The sequence below is a fragment of the Myiozetetes cayanensis genome, unplaced genomic scaffold (genome assembly GCF_022539395.1).
Source record: "Myiozetetes cayanensis isolate MyiCay16 unplaced genomic scaffold, myiCay2020 scf21, whole genome shotgun sequence".
Taxonomy (NCBI): Eukaryota; Metazoa; Chordata; class Aves; order Passeriformes; family Tyrannidae; genus Myiozetetes; species Myiozetetes cayanensis.
This window is the reverse complement of record NW_026087423.1, coordinates 1,561,549-1,577,721: the sequence shown is the minus strand read 5'-3', so window position 1 is coordinate 1,577,721 and position 16,173 is coordinate 1,561,549. Positions and strand designations below refer to the sequence as shown.

Sequence of the window (16,173 nt, the reverse complement as noted above, 5' to 3'; positions counted from 1 at the left end):
GGTGATGGAGTCACCATCTCTGGAAGTGTTCAGAAAACCTGTGGGTGGGGCACTTGAGGACGTGGTTTAATGGTGGTGGTGTTTGACATTTGGACTTGATGATCTTAAAGGTCTTTTTCATCCTTAACAACTCAGTGGTTCAGTGAATCCACCGGGCAGCTGAGCTGCTTCTTCCTCCCTTGGGAAGTGTCCCGAGTTCCCGCTGGGGGTTCTCCCAGGAGAGCAGCACCCTGCCCTGCATCCCTCCTCCCCTGCAAGGTACTCTGCAGGGGCCACGGGCTCCTGTGGCTGCCATGTTTTGCCAGGTGGAGGAACAGTTGTCTCCTTGGCTGCTTTTGCTGCGAGTCCTCCTGCCTGGCTGGGAGCCACGGGGACGGCTCTGAGCCGTGCGTGTCTGACCCTGCTGGCCTCCTCTGAGCCAGAGCTCTCCGGAAGAATTTTATAGCTGCCTTTTTATTAGATGCACCGCTCTCTCTGATAACTCTCTCCCTCTTTATTTTTTCCCTTTCAGTTTACGATTAAGCCATTGGACAAAAAGATTGATGTTTTTAAATTCAATTCATCAAAGCTGCGTGTGAATAAGCTGGTAAGTGTGCAGACAGTCATTTTTACTGCCTGCAGCACTGGGCTCTGCAGAGAGCGTGAGACAACGAGCTTTTGGGGCTTTTCCTTCGAGAGGGAGCTGCTGGAGCTGGGGTGGGGTGTAGCAGTTACTGCTCCCTCTAGGAAATAAGAGTGAGGCTCAAGTCAAGCTCCTTCACAGAACCTTCCCCCTACCCTGTTTTTGTGCTCCCTTTCTGAGCTCTTGGGTTACAGCTGACTTAGTACAATGTAGTCATCACCCCCAGCTTTGCTCAGATCCTCTTTCTTCCCCGTGGATCTTTTCCATCCTCCCTGTGTTGTAGCTCTCCCTGTTTCGGGAGGCACCGTTGCCAGAGTCCTGGCTTTTCGCAGGCTGGTCCCCTCTGAGGACACTCTCCCTGTACAGGGATGGAGGGGGCTACTTTGGGTTCAGCATCCCTGTTGGAGACCAGCTCTGGCTGCTGTTCTGGGTGTGCATCCATTAAGTCCCCCAGGGATCTTTGCTGTCCTGCTTGTAAGTTGTCCTGGGCTTCATGTGGGGCTTCCTCCCAGAGGCCTCATCAGCTTCGCTGTGCTGAAACTCCTCTCACTCCAGAGAAGTCATTTGAGGCTTGGGAAATGTCATTTATCACTTGGGTTGTGGTTGCCCCTGGGTGCCTGGAAGTGTCCAAGGCCAGGTTGGACAGGGCTTGGAGCAGCCTGGGCTGGTGGAAGGTGTCCCTACCCGTAGCAGGAGAGTGGAATGGGAAATGATCTTTAAGGTCCCTTCCAACCCAAACCATTTTAGGATTCTATGAAATGGAAGAAGGGTGTGTGAATCAGTCCTTTAGAAAAGAATCTGAGTTTAGAACTCTATTTTTATTGCCAAAATAAGCTTTTACTCCTCTGCATATCCACCCTGTGCCAACCCTCCTCTGGCACTGCCACCTCCCTTGTCCTTACCAGAGGGAACTGCACTGGTGCTCAGAACCCCTCAGCAAAGGCATCTGAAGATGTCCAAGGAAGTTTTTGATAAGCCTTCTGTTTTTCCAAGATGAAAAGTGGTTTTCCTCCTTTTAATTTGTTTTTTAATCTCAGTGCTTTCAACGTGCAGCTGGGAGGAGGCACAAGTTCATCTTGAACCTAAAGAAGGGGCTTAGTGAGAACCAGGCAGAGCTGGAGAAGTTCTTATTTCATTACTTGGCTTCTTGCCTTTTTAGGGTGGGTATAAAACATGCCAGAGCTGTGCTGTGCTGGAGGCACAGAAAATTGGTCTCTGCAGAGAGTTGCTACCCAGGAGCTGGTGTTTGGTGTGGGACTTGGCTCCCTGCCCCTCCTGAGAGCTCGCAGTGGTTTGAGAGCAGTGGGTGGAAGCACTAACAAGCACCAAATCAGAGCAATTCTGGTGTTCCTGTGTGTCAAGAATACAAACCACCTCCTCGCCATCACGTGTGTACAGCTGTTTCTCTCCGCTCTTCACCCCTGACTGGAACAGATCCTTCAGCTGTGCATTGGGAACCACGACCTCTTCATGAGGAGGAGGAAGGCAGACTCTCTGGAGGTCCAGCAGATGAAAGCACAGGCCAGGGAGGAGAAGGCCAGGAAGCAGGTGAGCCACATCTCCCATAACGAGCGAGCCAAAATCAGGAATGCAAATGAACGACGTCAAAGCAGCTTCCAGGGAAGGCCCAGCTGAACCTTTCTTAGTAGCCTTCTCCCAGCTCAGCAGTCATTCTCAGCTTGCCTCTGCAGGTTGATGGCCCCCTGAGTCCATCCCCTAACCTGGGACCAAAGCCGGGAGGGAGAAGCTGCTCTGGGTGCCTACAAGTGTTTTCCTGCCGGAAAAACTTGGAGCAGGGGCTGTGAGGGGGAGCTGAGCTCTTTGGCTCGCTCGTTCCCTAATTGCAGGGTGATGGAATGCACGCCCCGTGCCGGGCTGTGCAGCCTGCATGTTAATTTGGGGCCGGGCTCCTCTCGGAGCCGCAGGTCGCGGCGGAGGCAGCGGCGTGTGGCCGGCGAGCAGAGATCAGCAAATTGAATTGTATGAATCATTGTTTTCTGCTCGTGGACCTTTTCTACTCACTGAAACCCACACAGCTAATCTGGGCACTGGTGCTCGGAATATAAATGGCCCTTTAGGCAGTGAAGCCAATAACACCGGAGCAGGAGAAGCCGGAGCAGGAGAAACCAGGAGGGTCTGGTGCTCACAGAGCTGATGCATTGTTGGGTGTGAGTGTGTCCACAGAGGTGCTTGTGTGGTGTTGAGGTGCTCAGCTGGCCTGGAGATGGGATGTGGCTTGTCCTTCAGGCACTTCCCAAAGCAGTTCTCCCTCCTGTGACTTGTGGGGTGGCAGGGGGGACAGGAGGTGAGTCCCAGCAAGGTAACATGGCCAGCTCCTCTGGGGAGGGGGAGCTTCTTGCTTCCCACAGGGATTCCTCTGGTCAGTGAGAACTTGGCTTTATAGAATCATTCAGGTTGGAAAAGCCATCTAAGACCACTAAGTCAGACCATTAGTGGTGGAGTCACCATCCCTGGCAGCGTTCAGAGATGGATGTGCCACCTGGGGTTTTATGGGCACACAGCAGTTCTGGGTTATGGTTGGACTTGATCTTATGGGGCTTTTCCAGCCTTAATGATTCCAAGAGTCTTTAGGTTTTCCAGTCTTGTGAGTTTTTGGTGTATTTGGGTAACTGCAGCAAGACCTGAGATCCTGTGCTTAACTGGGCTCCTGGGAGAGTTGGGGAAGCAGCAACTTAACACCTCACATGAGCTCCCAGACCCAGAGCACTTGGGCTCCGTGAAAAAGTCAGGCTCCTGCTTGGGCTGGCCATCCTCTCCCGAGCCAGCCACTATCTCCCATCTCCCCTGCTTCCTCCTCCCTCCCACAGTTGCTAACTGGCTCCCGATAATCCTTTTATACCAGGAATTCTTGTTAATGGAAGTCCCGAGCGGGACGCAGATTATAATGATAATTAACGAGGGGAACCGTTAATAGAGGGAAGCAGAACGGCTGGAGCAGTGGGCGTCCCGCTCTCAGGGCTCAGCTGGGCTCCAAGGAGCAGAGAAATGTGGCTTGTCACTCCTCCTTCCCTTATTAAACCCAGCAGGTCTCCTGTCCTGGCTGCGGCGTGGATATTTATAATGCCCGTCCCCGTGGGATCGGAGGGATTAAACTCGGCGTGTTAATGAGCCCGATGGCTCCCTTGGGCGCTGGGCTGGTGCAGGGGCAGTGCTTGGGCACAGCAGCACTTCTGGGAAGAGCTGGCAGACTCTGGTGGCTTGGATCTTCCCCTCGTGGAGAAGAGCTGCTGATTCCTGGAAGCTGAGCTGCAGGGAGAGGGTTTATTGTGTCGAGGAATTGCCAGGGGTGGTGTCCCTCTGTGTGACCTCCCTCTGAAGGAATGGAAATGAAGTTTCCAGCGTGCTGGGTTAGATGGCTGAGCAGAAGGTCCTTCAGCCTCCTGCCACGGGCAGGGCCTGTATTGGATGTGTGGAAGATGCCCTCGGACTGCCCTTAAAATCCAGTAGCTTCTCCTGCTTCAGGCAAACCCAAACCTTTGAGCCCAGCCCTGCAGCAAGAAAGTCCAGACACATCTTGGACCCCTCTTGTCCAGGTCTGCCCTGGGACTCGGCCCAGGACACTGTCAGGGGACATCGTCACCTGCAAGGTGTGGGTGACAGCCTGGTCAGAGGATGAGAATTGTGTCCGGAATGGCACTTTTCAGGGGAGCAGGGGTCATCAAACAGCCTGCCCAGGGCAGTGGTGGAATCACTATCCCTGGAAATGTTCAGAAAACGTGTGGATGTGGCATCTGGGGATGTGGTGGCCTTGGCTGTGCTCGGGGAGTGGTTTGTTTCCATGATTCTATTCCATGGGTCAGGTCACCCCAACCCAGGGACATGCCCCATGTCCATACGCAGAGAGGAGGCAGCAGCACAGCCCTGTGCTCCTTCCCCCACCTGTGACCCTTCCTCATCCATGGAAAGCCTTCCTAACGTGTGTTTTTCTCCTCCCTTTCCCCAATCCCTTTTTCCCAGATGGAAAGGCAGCGCCTGGCACGGGAGAAGCAAATGAGAGAAGAGGCTGAGAGGACCAGGGATGAGCTGGAGAGGAGGCTGATGCAGTTAAAGGAGGAGGCAACAATGGCCAACGAGGCTCTGGTAGGTCCCTGGGAGGCTGTTTCCCGAGGCACTGCAGCTGCTCCTCGCTCTCTCCACTGTGGAAGTGTTTTTGGAAGTGCACTGTGACCGTGGCTGCTCCCAGACTGCTGCCAGTGCACAGTGAGCAGGAGGCTGGATGGAGCTATTCCATCCTGCTGGGCTGCTTGGGAGGAGCACAAAGAGGATGATTTGGGACAGAGCCTGGCCACATGCAGGCCCTGGCAGCAGGCTTTCCTGGAAGGGAGGGATTCCATGGACCGTGCTGGCAGCTCCCGGCCCTGCCCCGGGGGCTGAGAGCGCATTTGGGGGGACGTGGAGTGCAATAAAAGGCTTCATGTGCCTGCATTGCCAGATGAGGTCCGAGGAGACAGCAGACCTGCTGGCAGAGAAGGCCCAGATCACGGAGGAGGAGGCCAAGCTCCTGGCCCAGAAGGCGGCGGAGGCCGAGCAGGAGATGCAGCGGATCAAAGCCACGGCCATCCGGACCGAGGAGGAGAAGCGGCTGATGGAGCAGAAGGTGCTGGAGGCTGAGATGTTGGCTCTGAAAATGGCCGAGGAGTCGGAGAGGAGGTCAGAGGGTACAACCTTCCAGCTGCCTCTGCTTGGCTTCCCACCCCCTTCTACCTTAGCTGGGAGGAGCTCCTGCCTGCAGTTATCCCTCTGACAATGTGCAGGGAGCCCTCGGTCTCCCACACAGCAAATAGCCCTGTGGCCCAGCTGATTCCCCTCTCCAAAAGCCACCTCTGCTTTTGGGTGCTTTCTGCAACACACCCCCCACACCCTTCATTCCCCAAAGTCTTTGACACCGTTAATGGCACCTGGGTTTGTTTTTCCCCTGGATGGTAGATCCTTATTCTCTCTTTATTCCCCTACTTGTCTCTCAGTTGTTGGGTTCCCCTTCCCAGCCCTGAACTCTGTTCTAGGTTAGCCTTGAGCTCTCCCCAGCTCCTGGAGTCTTTGCTCCCTGTTAAAAGCTGAGCCCAGGTCCCAGGGTGCATTTGGTAGCGAGCAAGTAAAAGATCAGTCTTGTTTCCTTCCAACTGATTACTCCTTTCCCTGTGAGAGCCTGCCTGGTGCCAGCCCTTCTGCTTGGATGGGCACTGCCCTTTTCCTTCTCTTCCTGCCTTGGTCTCTGTCGCGTGAAGTCTCCACTCAAATCTCAATCCAGCAGAGAAAACGTCCTTCCCTCCTTTGGCTTTCTCCTTCTGGGGGTCCTTAGGCCTCGAGGGTAAATACTGTTTCTAGAATTGCTGTCTTAGCACCCTTCCCAGCCCTCAGCCTCGCTCACTGATGCTCACACAGAGCCCGTTTCAGAGCTGCCCTTCCATGGCCTGGATTTGGGAGCTAATCAATGTCCCACAAGGCAGAGGTTCTGCCATTTCCCCTCCTCGAGTGGTTTCTTTGTTCAGGTCTTGCTGTGGGACAAATCCCAGCCGATTCCGCACCTCCACTGGGATCCTGCTTCTCCATCTGCTCGTTCCTCTCAGCCCCAGTGTGATATTTGCTGTTTGCTGCTTGTCTTTGCAGGGCAAAGGAGGCTGATCAGCTCAAGCAGGACCTTCAGGAGGCTCGTGAGTCGGAGCGGAGAGCAAAGCAGAAGCTCCTGGAGATCACCAGCAAGTCATCCTACACAGTAAGAGAGATCTAGATTGTATTCCCCAGTTCCCAGCCCCTAAATGTGCCCTCCTCCATAGCCTGGAGGCTGTGGAATTCTCCAGAGATCCATCTCCAGATCTAAGGATTCTCCATCCCATCCGTGGAGGGGCTGAGCTGTCTCACTGCTGCTCAGAAACCCTGAGCAGTCCTTGCCCTTTTCATCCCGGCACCTCACCCAGCACATCTCTTTGCTCTTTTTTCATTTCCCACCCACCTCTTGCTGCAAGAGCAAAGGAGCTGCTGCTGAAATTAAAGCAGCAAATTTTAAACCAATTTAACAGCCGTGTCAGAGCTGTGCTTTGCCTGCACGTGTGGAGAGCACCAGCTCAGCACTAGCCTTTAAAATAGAGTTAAGTATGTCCTTATTCTTGTTAGGTGGGATAAACATTGTTCAGAGCCTGTTAAATTCATTCTTTGGGCATAAACTGGACCTTTATGTGCTGGGCAAAAACTTCCTTGAAGAGAGATTATTCCATAATTGCCCATTAAGAGGATTTCACACCTTCCTCCAAAGCATCTGGTCCCGGTTCCTGCCAGGGCCAAAACGCCAGACTAAGTGACCATTGTTCTGATCTGTCTGGCACTTCCTTTCCTCTGCTTCGCTGATTGTACCTGCAGACCCCATCAGGCACCCCCTCCCTGCAGCTCACACCTGCCAGAGCTGCTGCCTGGCTGGCTTGGGGAAAGGGAATTGCTCGGGATTGCAGCATCAGGGATAGGCTCCACAGATGGACGTGGGAGTTACGGAGCCGCCAGCACTGAGGTTTGTGGTTGTACCTGCAGGCTCCTGCCCCCTGCCCTGGAAGCTTTAGGGGAGCAGATTGCAGAGGGATTGAGATGAAGCATCTTTTCATCCCAATTCTCTGGAGTTCCCTGCAGGAATATTTGGAGCTGGTAAAAATATCGGTGATGGGAAATAATGAGGTGCTCTCAGCTATGGGACACTCACTCAAGTGAGTGCTGGATAAAGCCCAGCTTTGGAGTGCTGCGTATTTAACGATTCACTGGGAATCTGGGAGGCACCAGCTCTTTAATTCTGGGTTTAACTTTGCACAGGAGGGGTGGAATTGGGCTGTGTGGCTGCACCAACCCAGCATGGAGTTTGGGCAGCTCTTTCACATCCACGTTCCCTGGTGTTTCCATGTCCATCCTTAGTCAAACCAGTCAGCCCCTGCCGAAATCCCAGTGCTGGGGAGCAGCTGGGTGTCTCTGTTCCTGCCTCATTAGTGGGAATGTTGTGGGATTGCTTGGAACTCAGCTCCACCCCTCCAGCTGCATCTGCCTGGAGGCAGCTCAGGCAGAACTGTCACTTCCAGACACATGGGGCTGTGTCCTCTCCCTTCCCTAAAGAGCCTTGGCCTCCCAGACACGGCTGCCAGGGCCAGCAGGGAAGGGATGTGTTTTTTCCTCTCCCCACGTGGGTGTCAGGGTCCCCTTGTGCAGCTCTGCTCCTCCTGCCCCTCTCCCCATGCCGTGGTTGCTCTGACTCCATGCCTGTTGTTTTCCAAGGTCAGGAGGAGGCTGGTGTGACCAGCATGTCCTTATCCAGGTAACAACACCTTGCTGGGCTCTTCTATCCCCTGTTACACCTCCCTGGATCGGGGTGAGCCTCCTCCCCTGCCAGAACATGGAGGGAACCCGTTTTGAAAGCTGTTTTTGGGAAGTTGTGTCCCTCGGGTAAATGGCATCTCTGCCACATGGTGCAGGATTCCAGCTCCTGCATCCCTTAAAGAGGGTGTAATGTTGGGCTTGTTCTTTTCCATGGTCCCAGACTTCTGCTGGGTCGTCCCCTGGCACTGGGAGCTAAGCAGGACTTCCTTTGGGGGAACAAGAGCAGGGAAGGAAAGGGGGAGTGGATGGATGTAGAATCATTTGGGTTGGAAAAGACCCTTAAGGGATCCACAGAGTCCATCCATTAACTCTGTGCTGCAGTAAAAGCCCTGGTTCTTTAAATCTTGTTTCAGTGTCTTTTTAGTCCTTGGAGGCCAGGCTACTTTTATGATGTCACTGGGGGGTGATGCATGAGAGGTAAGACGTGGAGCTGAGTCTCAGGACATCAGGGCTTGGAGAACAATTCATTCCTGATGGACTTGGTGGCGGCTCTTCGGCTCCTTCACTGCCCTTCGGGTGCCACTCCTGGCCAGAGGAAGGCAGTCATCCCTCTTCTGATCCCCTGGGAGCAGTGAGGGGCTGTTCTGGGCTTTCCCAAACTCTGGAGCGGTGCAGTGGCAGCAACAGGAGGAGCTCTCCCTGCAGGGGAAACCTCCTGCCTCGCTCTGTGCCTCCCCCGGATCCACTGCCTCGCTCTGTATTCCAGAGGGAGCAGAGGGATGACCGCTGTCAGCACGGTGCTTGCCTCTATTAACAGCAGGAAATTGCTGTAATGCAGTAACAGGGTTATGCAGTTTGTTCCAGGTGAGGAAACACATACGGGAAAGGATCCGTGTCCCCTTTATCACCCCAGGGCTCCTTGGATTAAAAATCCCTGGCACCTGCTGCAAGGCCTGCCCAGGGGAACTGCAGATGGCAGGGAATGTGCAGCAGGGACCTGCCCCTCTGCCCCCTCAGCTGAGACCCCCCTGCAGAGCTGCTTCCAGCCCTGGGGAACAGCACAGGGAGCATGTGGAGCTGCTGGAGAGAGTCCAGAGGAGGCCACGGAGATGCTGCCAGGGCTGGAGCCCTCTGCTCTGGAGCCAGGCTGGGACAGCCTGGAGGGTTCACCTGGAGAAAGGAAGGCTCCAGGGAGACCTCCAGGAGGCCCAGGCCCAGGTTGCCCAGAGAAGCTGTGGCTGCCCCTGGATCCCTGGAAGTGTCCAAGGCCAGGCTGGACGGGGCTTGGAGCAACCTGGGCTAGTGGGAGGTGTCCCTGCCCATGGCAGGGGGTGGGACTGGATGGGCTTTGAGGTCCCTTCCCACCCAACCCGTTCCATGATTTTATGAAATGCTTTGCTCCACATATCAAGCCTGTGCCTTTGAGAGCCCTCAACCTGCTCTTTCTTTGCTTTTTCCTTGTTCTCCCTCACTCCTGCTGCTCTTGGACTCCTCCACCATTTTTCCCTTGCTCTGTGACAGAGCAAGGAGGGAAGGGAAGGAAGCGCCTGTAGCAACCCTGACAAATTGTCTCCAAACTTAATGGCTGCAGCAGCTGAATTCATGCTCAACCCTTACTGCTGCCGTTTGTGGGGGTTTAAAAACAAAACTCAACGAGCTTGTGCTGAAACAAAACCAGGCTAAAGGTTGTTTGAAGGCCAGCAGGCTGGGATGGTCCTGGCTCCCTGTACAGTGGGGATGGGAGAACCTCACGTGGGAAGGGCTTTGGGAACACCTGTGTGCCTTACAGGGAAGGGACTTGAATGTCAATGGGATGCAAGTATTTAAATCAGTTAAGTGCTTTGGCAGACCTGTCCCCTTCCCTCTGAGACTGGAATTTAGGGACTGTGCCATCCCTTCCAGCACCTGCTCCAGAATTAATGTGTTTGTGTTCCGTTCTAGCAGGGGAGGAAGGAATTGAGTTTCCTTGTCATCTGGAATGCTCCAGCCAGGCCAAGTGCAGCTTTAGGTGCTGCCTTGTTTATGTTTGTACCAGGTGTTTGTGTTCCAGCTCTGCAGGTGGATGAAATGTTGTCCCTTTAAGGTTTGTCCAGGGAAAGCAACCTGGGATTGAGCCCTGGCTGTTTGTGAATTCCAGGCTGGTGGTGAGGGAAGAGCCAGGTTCTTGTGCAGAGTAAATCTGTCACCCCAGTGCTAGCAGGTCTTGTTGAAGCACACCTAGCTGCAAACAGTGCCTGGAGGATCCCAGAGAGGAGAAAGGAGGGAAGGAAAGAAGCAGCTGCAGCTGCAGCTCGGGGGGGTCACTTGTTGGGGCAGGTACCCAGCAGTGCCATTCCAATGGCCATTCCAATGCCTTAAAGCAAGAAGGAGCATCCAGCAGGGAGGTGTGGGACCTTTTGGGTGCTGGATTTCTCACATGCCAAGAGGAGGGCCAGGCAGGCTGGCAGCAGCTGTGACTCAGCCCCACCTGATGCCGCCGTGCCACCCTTGACGTGTGCCCTGTTTGCCACCTCATCCGACCTTCCGAGTGATGACTCCATCGGGCTTCTCCTCTCCTGTCCTCCTAATGAGCCCATTTGTTAGAGGTGTGACAGAGTTTTTGACTGAGAGGAAGAAGGGTCATTTTTGTTTCATGGGAAGATAAAATCGGCGTTTGTATCGGCGGGGGTGTCACAGCATTCTGCAGGAGGAAGAAAGTCCCAGGTCCTTGCTCAGGTGGGATAGGAGTGATTCCCTGTGTTATTTCAGCATTTCCAACTGGATCTAGCAGTTCCTAAACACCTGGAACTGTAAATTACTGAGAAGGTAAAAATGTGCTGGTGCATCTCCACGGACCTTGCTGGAATGGCATCCCTGGGGTCACGTTGGCCTTTGCTTTGGGGAGCAGTGGAGTGCAGGACTCTGCTGTCACATGGGGTCCTGCATTGCCCCTGTTCACAGCTTGAACTTTAACAGCCTGATTTAGTGGTAAATAACTGTCAGATGACTCCCAAGTGGCACAGCGGTGATAAAACCTCGATTTTAGCAAGTTTTGTCAATAGGTTTTGAAGGCAGGTGGTGTTTTGTCTCCTCTTTATTACTGCAAAGAATGAAGGTCCCAGAGGATCAATAGCTCTGAACTGAGGAGCAAATTGGGAACGGAGCAAGGGGATCTCCAGGCTGATCTGGTGCTTGGGACACGGGGCTTGTGTTGCTGTGATTTGACCTCTGCTGTAGCCCCATTTGTGTGGCCTGAGGTGATTCATTTGTGCTCTCTCTTTAGCAGTCCATGAACTCGAGTACAACAGCGCTGCCCACAGACCTGCCAAGCTTCAACCTCATCAGTGAGAGCCTGTCCTTCGACTTCAAGGACACGGACATGAAGAGGCTGTCCATGGAAATCGAGAAGGAGAAGTACGTGGAGCGCGTCCCGGCCAGCCCCGGGGTGGGGTTTGTGCTGGGCATGACCTCAGGTGTGCCCAGGGGGGCAGGAGGCCAATGGGCCCTGGGCTGTGCCAGCCCTGGTGTGTCCCAGCCCCAGGGCAGTGCCCTCCCTGTGCTGCCACTGCTGGGGCACCTCCAGCCCTGGGGGCACTTCTGGACCCCTCAGACAGGAGAGACACTGAGGGGCTGGAGCGTGTGCAGGGAAGGGAACGGAGCTGGGAAGGGGCTGGAGCAGCAGGAGCGGCTGAGGGAGCTGGGGGGGCTCAGCCTGGAGAAAAGGAGGCTCAGGGGGGACCTTCTGGCTCTGCAACTCCCTGACAGGAGGGGGGAGCTGGGGAGGACTCGGGCTCTGCTCCCAGGGAACAGGGACAGGAGGAGAGGGAACGGCCTCCAGCTGTGCCAGGGGAGGGTCAGGTTGGATATTGGGAAAATTTCTTCACCCAAAGGGTTGCCCATCCCTGGCACAGCTGCCCAGGGATGTGGAGTCTCCATCCCTGAGGGGATTTAAAAATCCGTGTGGATGTGGCACCTGGGGACAGGGGTCCGTGGTGGCCTTGGCAGTGCTGGGGAACGGTTGGATCTGATCTCAGAGGGCTTTTCCAACCTTAAGGACTCTGTGATTCTCCTGGTTGATCATTTCCCTGGTGGGGACCTGGTGTCACAGGTGTGTCTCTGCCTCCTTCTCCCAGCTGAGTTCAGGCCCTGCTCCAGCCTCTTCCTCTCCTAAAGGTTGCCCTGGCTCCTGTTCAGGCTGGAATGGCCCACAGTGGTGGGAAGAGTTAACAGCAGGCTGGGTGCTGGAGCACTGCAGTGTGTCCAGAGAACGTGAGGTGTGTGCTAAGGTCCTGCATTAGGGCTTTAACCCCTTTTCCTTGGAATCCGTGTCATGTTTATATATAAAAAGTGTTCGCCAGCAAGTTTGGAAGTGATTATGAGCTTTGATCTTGTGTTTTCCTGAGGGTGTGAGTGTAGCCTTCAAAATTACCAATTGAGCAGAAATCAAAGCAGATCAGATTTTAATCTCTGTAGTAATAATGTGCTTTGTTCATCGATTGGGTCACAGATCAAAGCTGCGAGGGCTCTGCCATCCCACTCCGGCCACAACTTCCCAGGGCTGGAATGAAACACCCCTGGATCCCAGAGGGTGCTTTATTTTGCCTCTGCTCTGTGCCCTCTCCTGTCTGAAATCACAGACCTCTGTGCTGGAGACAGAGATTAAAAACTTTTCCTGAAGCCAGAAGGAAAGAGATAGAAGCTGAAAATAACAGGATAATTCCTGGTTCTGTACCCAGGTTCCTAACTAGGTCATCTGCTTCTCCTAAGCAGGGAGAGCTGGCTCTGCCAAGTGCTGAAAGCAATAGGATGCTTTTCCTGACTTCTCCGGGGCTGTTCCCTTTCCCTGGGTGCTGAGACAAACCTCACTACGAATTCTGGCACTGCCAAGGGTTCCTGTCACTCTGCTGTCCCTCAGACCTGGCTCAGGGGGTTCAATCACACTTACAAGGCTCCTGGTGGGATTTTTTTCCAGTTGCTGTTTCATCGTGGAAGGCAGTTCAGGCTGAGTCCTTGGGAATGGGTTGGGGTTTTTTCCCCTTTCTTTCTGTTTTTTGGGAGACTTTCTCTCTCCCAGGGATGCTGTGTGTCTACCAGATACCTGATATTTTGGGGACAGCACTTGCACCCACACACTTTACAAGCTGAATCCCTCTAAAACATGACAAGTCGGTACATCAGGGTCCTTCCTCACTGGAAAGATTGGTGGGCTTGAGTTGGGGAGCTGGTTTGGGAGAGGGTGCAGGGGAGTAGAGCTTTCCTGAGTAACTGCTTAAACACTCTGTGGTGTCAGCCTGTGTCGGGGGCAGCTTCACTTGGAAATTAGGAGGCTTAAAATACCACCCAGCAGCTCCAGCTTGGGTTTAATTTTGTATAATAATGCAGTTTACAGTTTTATTGTTGGGTTGGCTGTCTGGGACTTCTTTAATAAGGAACAAATAATTGCTTGCAGTAGTTCACCGTGTGCTATAAACTGATATTATCAGTTCCAGGGGCTGGAAATGACAAAGAAAGGGTGTTTCCGTTACAATTCTGTTATCAGGTGTCGTGGTCAGCACTGACCCAGGGCTGTTTGTGTGTGTTAGGGTGGAGTACATGGAGAAAAGCAAACACCTGCAGGAGCAGCTGAACGAGCTGAAGACAGAAATCGAGGCGCTGAAGCTCAAGGAGAGGGAGACAGCTCTGGATATCTTGCACAACGAGAACGCCAGCAGAGGCAACAGCAAGCACAACACTATTAAAAAGGTATCCGAGGGCTCCAGTTTGTATCTCCCCTGATGAAACCCCTTAAAAACAACCCCCCAAACCCCCCTGCCCTGTGGGTTAGCTTTGGTATACTTGTGGTAATAAAACTGTTGGATCTAGGTGTCCTTCCCCAGCCGTTCAGCTTCGGACAGAGAATTCCAGCTGCTGGTGGTCCTGACCCAGCCTGGTCTCTGCAGCGCTGTGGGGAGGGATGGGAAGGTCTCCAGGGCTGGAGGTCTTGCTGACCCTGTGCAGGGTTGTTGTTGGAAGGTTTCTGCTCCCCCAGTGAACAGGAAAAGCCCTCTGTGCCTGTTGCAGCCCATTCCCTACGAGCTTCGAGCTTGTAGGATAATGAGGGCAAACCCACTCCTGACCTGTGGGCTCTCTGGGGGAAAAGCCAAAAGCTCGGCCTCTCTTTTAGTGTCTCTTGAGGAACCTGCAGTGCAGCTTCAGTCACTAACACAAAGCCTGTGCTGGCAGGGCTGACACCTCTGCCCCCGTGCTGGGGACCTGCCTCCAGAAATGAGGCACTTCAGCCAAAAATTTAGGCTGGGCTGGGTCTGCTGGCCTGGGGCTCACACCTGAAGGCTCCCAGCAACCCCCCTCCTTTATTCCTACATCCCATCTTTTTCCTTTGGCTCTTCCAAGTGGGCTCTGTGGTGAGGGGCTGGGGTCACACCCCTGATGGGTTTGGTGGGATGTGGTGGTCAGCCCCACTCACCTGCAAAGGCTTTTCCCCTGCAAAGGCTTTTCCTGGCTGGCTTTCTGTCCTTGGGAAGGATTGGAAAATCCATGTGGCACGGGATGCAGGCTGTGGTAACGACTCCAGGCTGTAAAAACAAATCCTTCTCCCTTTACTACTCCCAACCAGGAGTTATGTCTGAAAGGATTTGGAGATACCAGTTCTTGCTGACTTTCATGGCTGAGAGTTTGTGATCACTGAATTGGGGCAGGAAAATGAATCTAGCAGGGCTCACTCTCCGTTTTCCTCGTGCTGGCCCGGAGCTATTCAGGTTCCTGTCACACCAGAGCAGAGAATATAAAAATCTTCACAGCCCCTTTTGTCATTTTAGAATCCGAAGGCGTTTCTGCTCCCAGTAGGTTTGGGTAGGATTTGTCTCTGTGTTCTGAGTCCTTGGTTTAAACAGAAGCTGCTAAATTTTCACTTCTGACAGAGAGCAGTTCATAGAGAGCTGATGGTTCCATTTGTCTCCCTTAAAGAGGGTGGCTGGGCAATCATTCCCGTGGCTGTCAGGGCTGTCATGGTGCTGTCACCCTGCCTTCCTTTTGAAGCTGGAGCCTCGTCCTGTCCCCTCCCTGCCGGGGGGAGCTCAGGCCGTGCCCGGCTGCTGCCTCTCGGCACAGGAGCAAAGGTTCCCAAATAACAGTCTATTAGTGGAGCACATCAGAGTGGAATTACAGCCTCCCTCTGTTCCTGGCCCCGGGGGGTCAGCGGGGCTTTTGTCTTTGCCGTTGTGAAGGGAAGGAAGACACGAGGCACAGGGAATGGGATGGCAGTTCAGCAACCCTTCCATAGCCCCAACCCTCACCTGGGAGCTGCTGAGCGGCTCCAGCACTCGGGGCAGGCACAGAGTGCTCAGCTGTGCCCTGGCTCCCACCACACAGGATCACTCTTTGTTGTTGTTGTTGTTCCTTTTATTTTGCTGGTTTAGCCTCAAGCCCAGGGCAGAAGACCTATCTGCATTTGAGAATTCCAAGTAGGTTATTCCAAGGTACTCTCTGTGGGGGTGATGGGGCCTGGCTGTGACACTAACCCGTGCATGAGCTTGCCTGCCCTCCCCTGCGGTGGCACCAGCATGTCCAGGCAGCCCTGCCCGGCTCTCCCTCCCTCGGGAGCATTCCCAGCCTCCCTGCCTTTCTTCTTACACCTGATCCTCCATGCTGGGAAGTGTCTTTCCTGGCAGAAGTTGAGTTGGCAACCCTGATGGGGGGGGAGTGCAGGTAGAGACACTTAAATAATTCAGCATTCCTGTTTTTGCGCTGCTGCCAGGGGTTGGGAATCTGTCGGAGGTGCAGAGCAGCCTTTGAAGATTCCTTTAATGAAGTAAATCAGCACCTTCCCCCTTGTTTGCTGCAGAAAGAAATTCAGGACATAGGAAAAAAAACAAACAAACCCAAACCCAAACAACCAACCAAACCCCATCAGCTCTGCTGCCAAAACTGTCACAACAGGCTAAAAATGCACAGCTCCGTCTCAGAGCGGAGCAGCACGTGGATGCTCTGCCTGTTGGAGAAGTATCCCAGGAAGATAAAGCAGAGGATTGAGGACAAGTGATGTCTGCAGGTGGCTCTGGGGCCAGGCTGTGCCTGAGGATGATCCAGGGGGGCTGTGCTGGAGGTGTCACCACCACACTTAGGGACATGTCTGGTCCTCCAGCCCGGGGGCTTCTGCTCCATTAATTCTTTGTCTCTTCCTCCCGGAGCCTGCTTTCCTCCAAGGGTTTGCCCTCAATCCACAGGCAGTGTCTGTGCACAGCATCCACTCCCTCCTTTGGGAGGAT

The 16,173-nt window shown here is 53.9% G+C and overlaps 1 protein-coding gene across 5 annotated transcripts in view; it reads left to right on the top strand.

Annotated features, from left to right (window-relative positions):
* NF2 (NF2, moesin-ezrin-radixin like (MERLIN) tumor suppressor) overlaps positions 1–16,173 on the top strand; it is a 46,363-nt gene that overhangs the window by 23,035 nt on the left and 7,155 nt on the right. Inside the window, exons 9-16 of one of the 5 annotated variants that reach the window (XM_050318283.1) lie at positions 512–586; positions 2,057–2,170; positions 4,601–4,723; positions 5,076–5,293; positions 6,251–6,356; positions 11,196–11,323; positions 13,492–13,651; positions 15,325–15,369. In XM_050318283.1, coding sequence (XP_050174240.1) covers positions 512–586; positions 2,057–2,170; positions 4,601–4,723; positions 5,076–5,293; positions 6,251–6,356; positions 11,196–11,323; positions 13,492–13,651; positions 15,325–15,360 — 960 coding nt within the window. In that variant the 3' untranslated portion in view covers positions 15,361–15,369. Of the gene's footprint in view, positions 1–511; positions 587–2,056; positions 2,171–4,600; positions 4,724–5,075; positions 5,294–6,250; positions 6,357–11,192; positions 11,324–13,491; positions 13,652–15,324; positions 15,385–16,173 lie in introns of all 5 variants that reach the window. The other 4 variants (XM_050318281.1, XM_050318282.1, XM_050318280.1 and 1 more) reach the window with 4 other exon arrangements.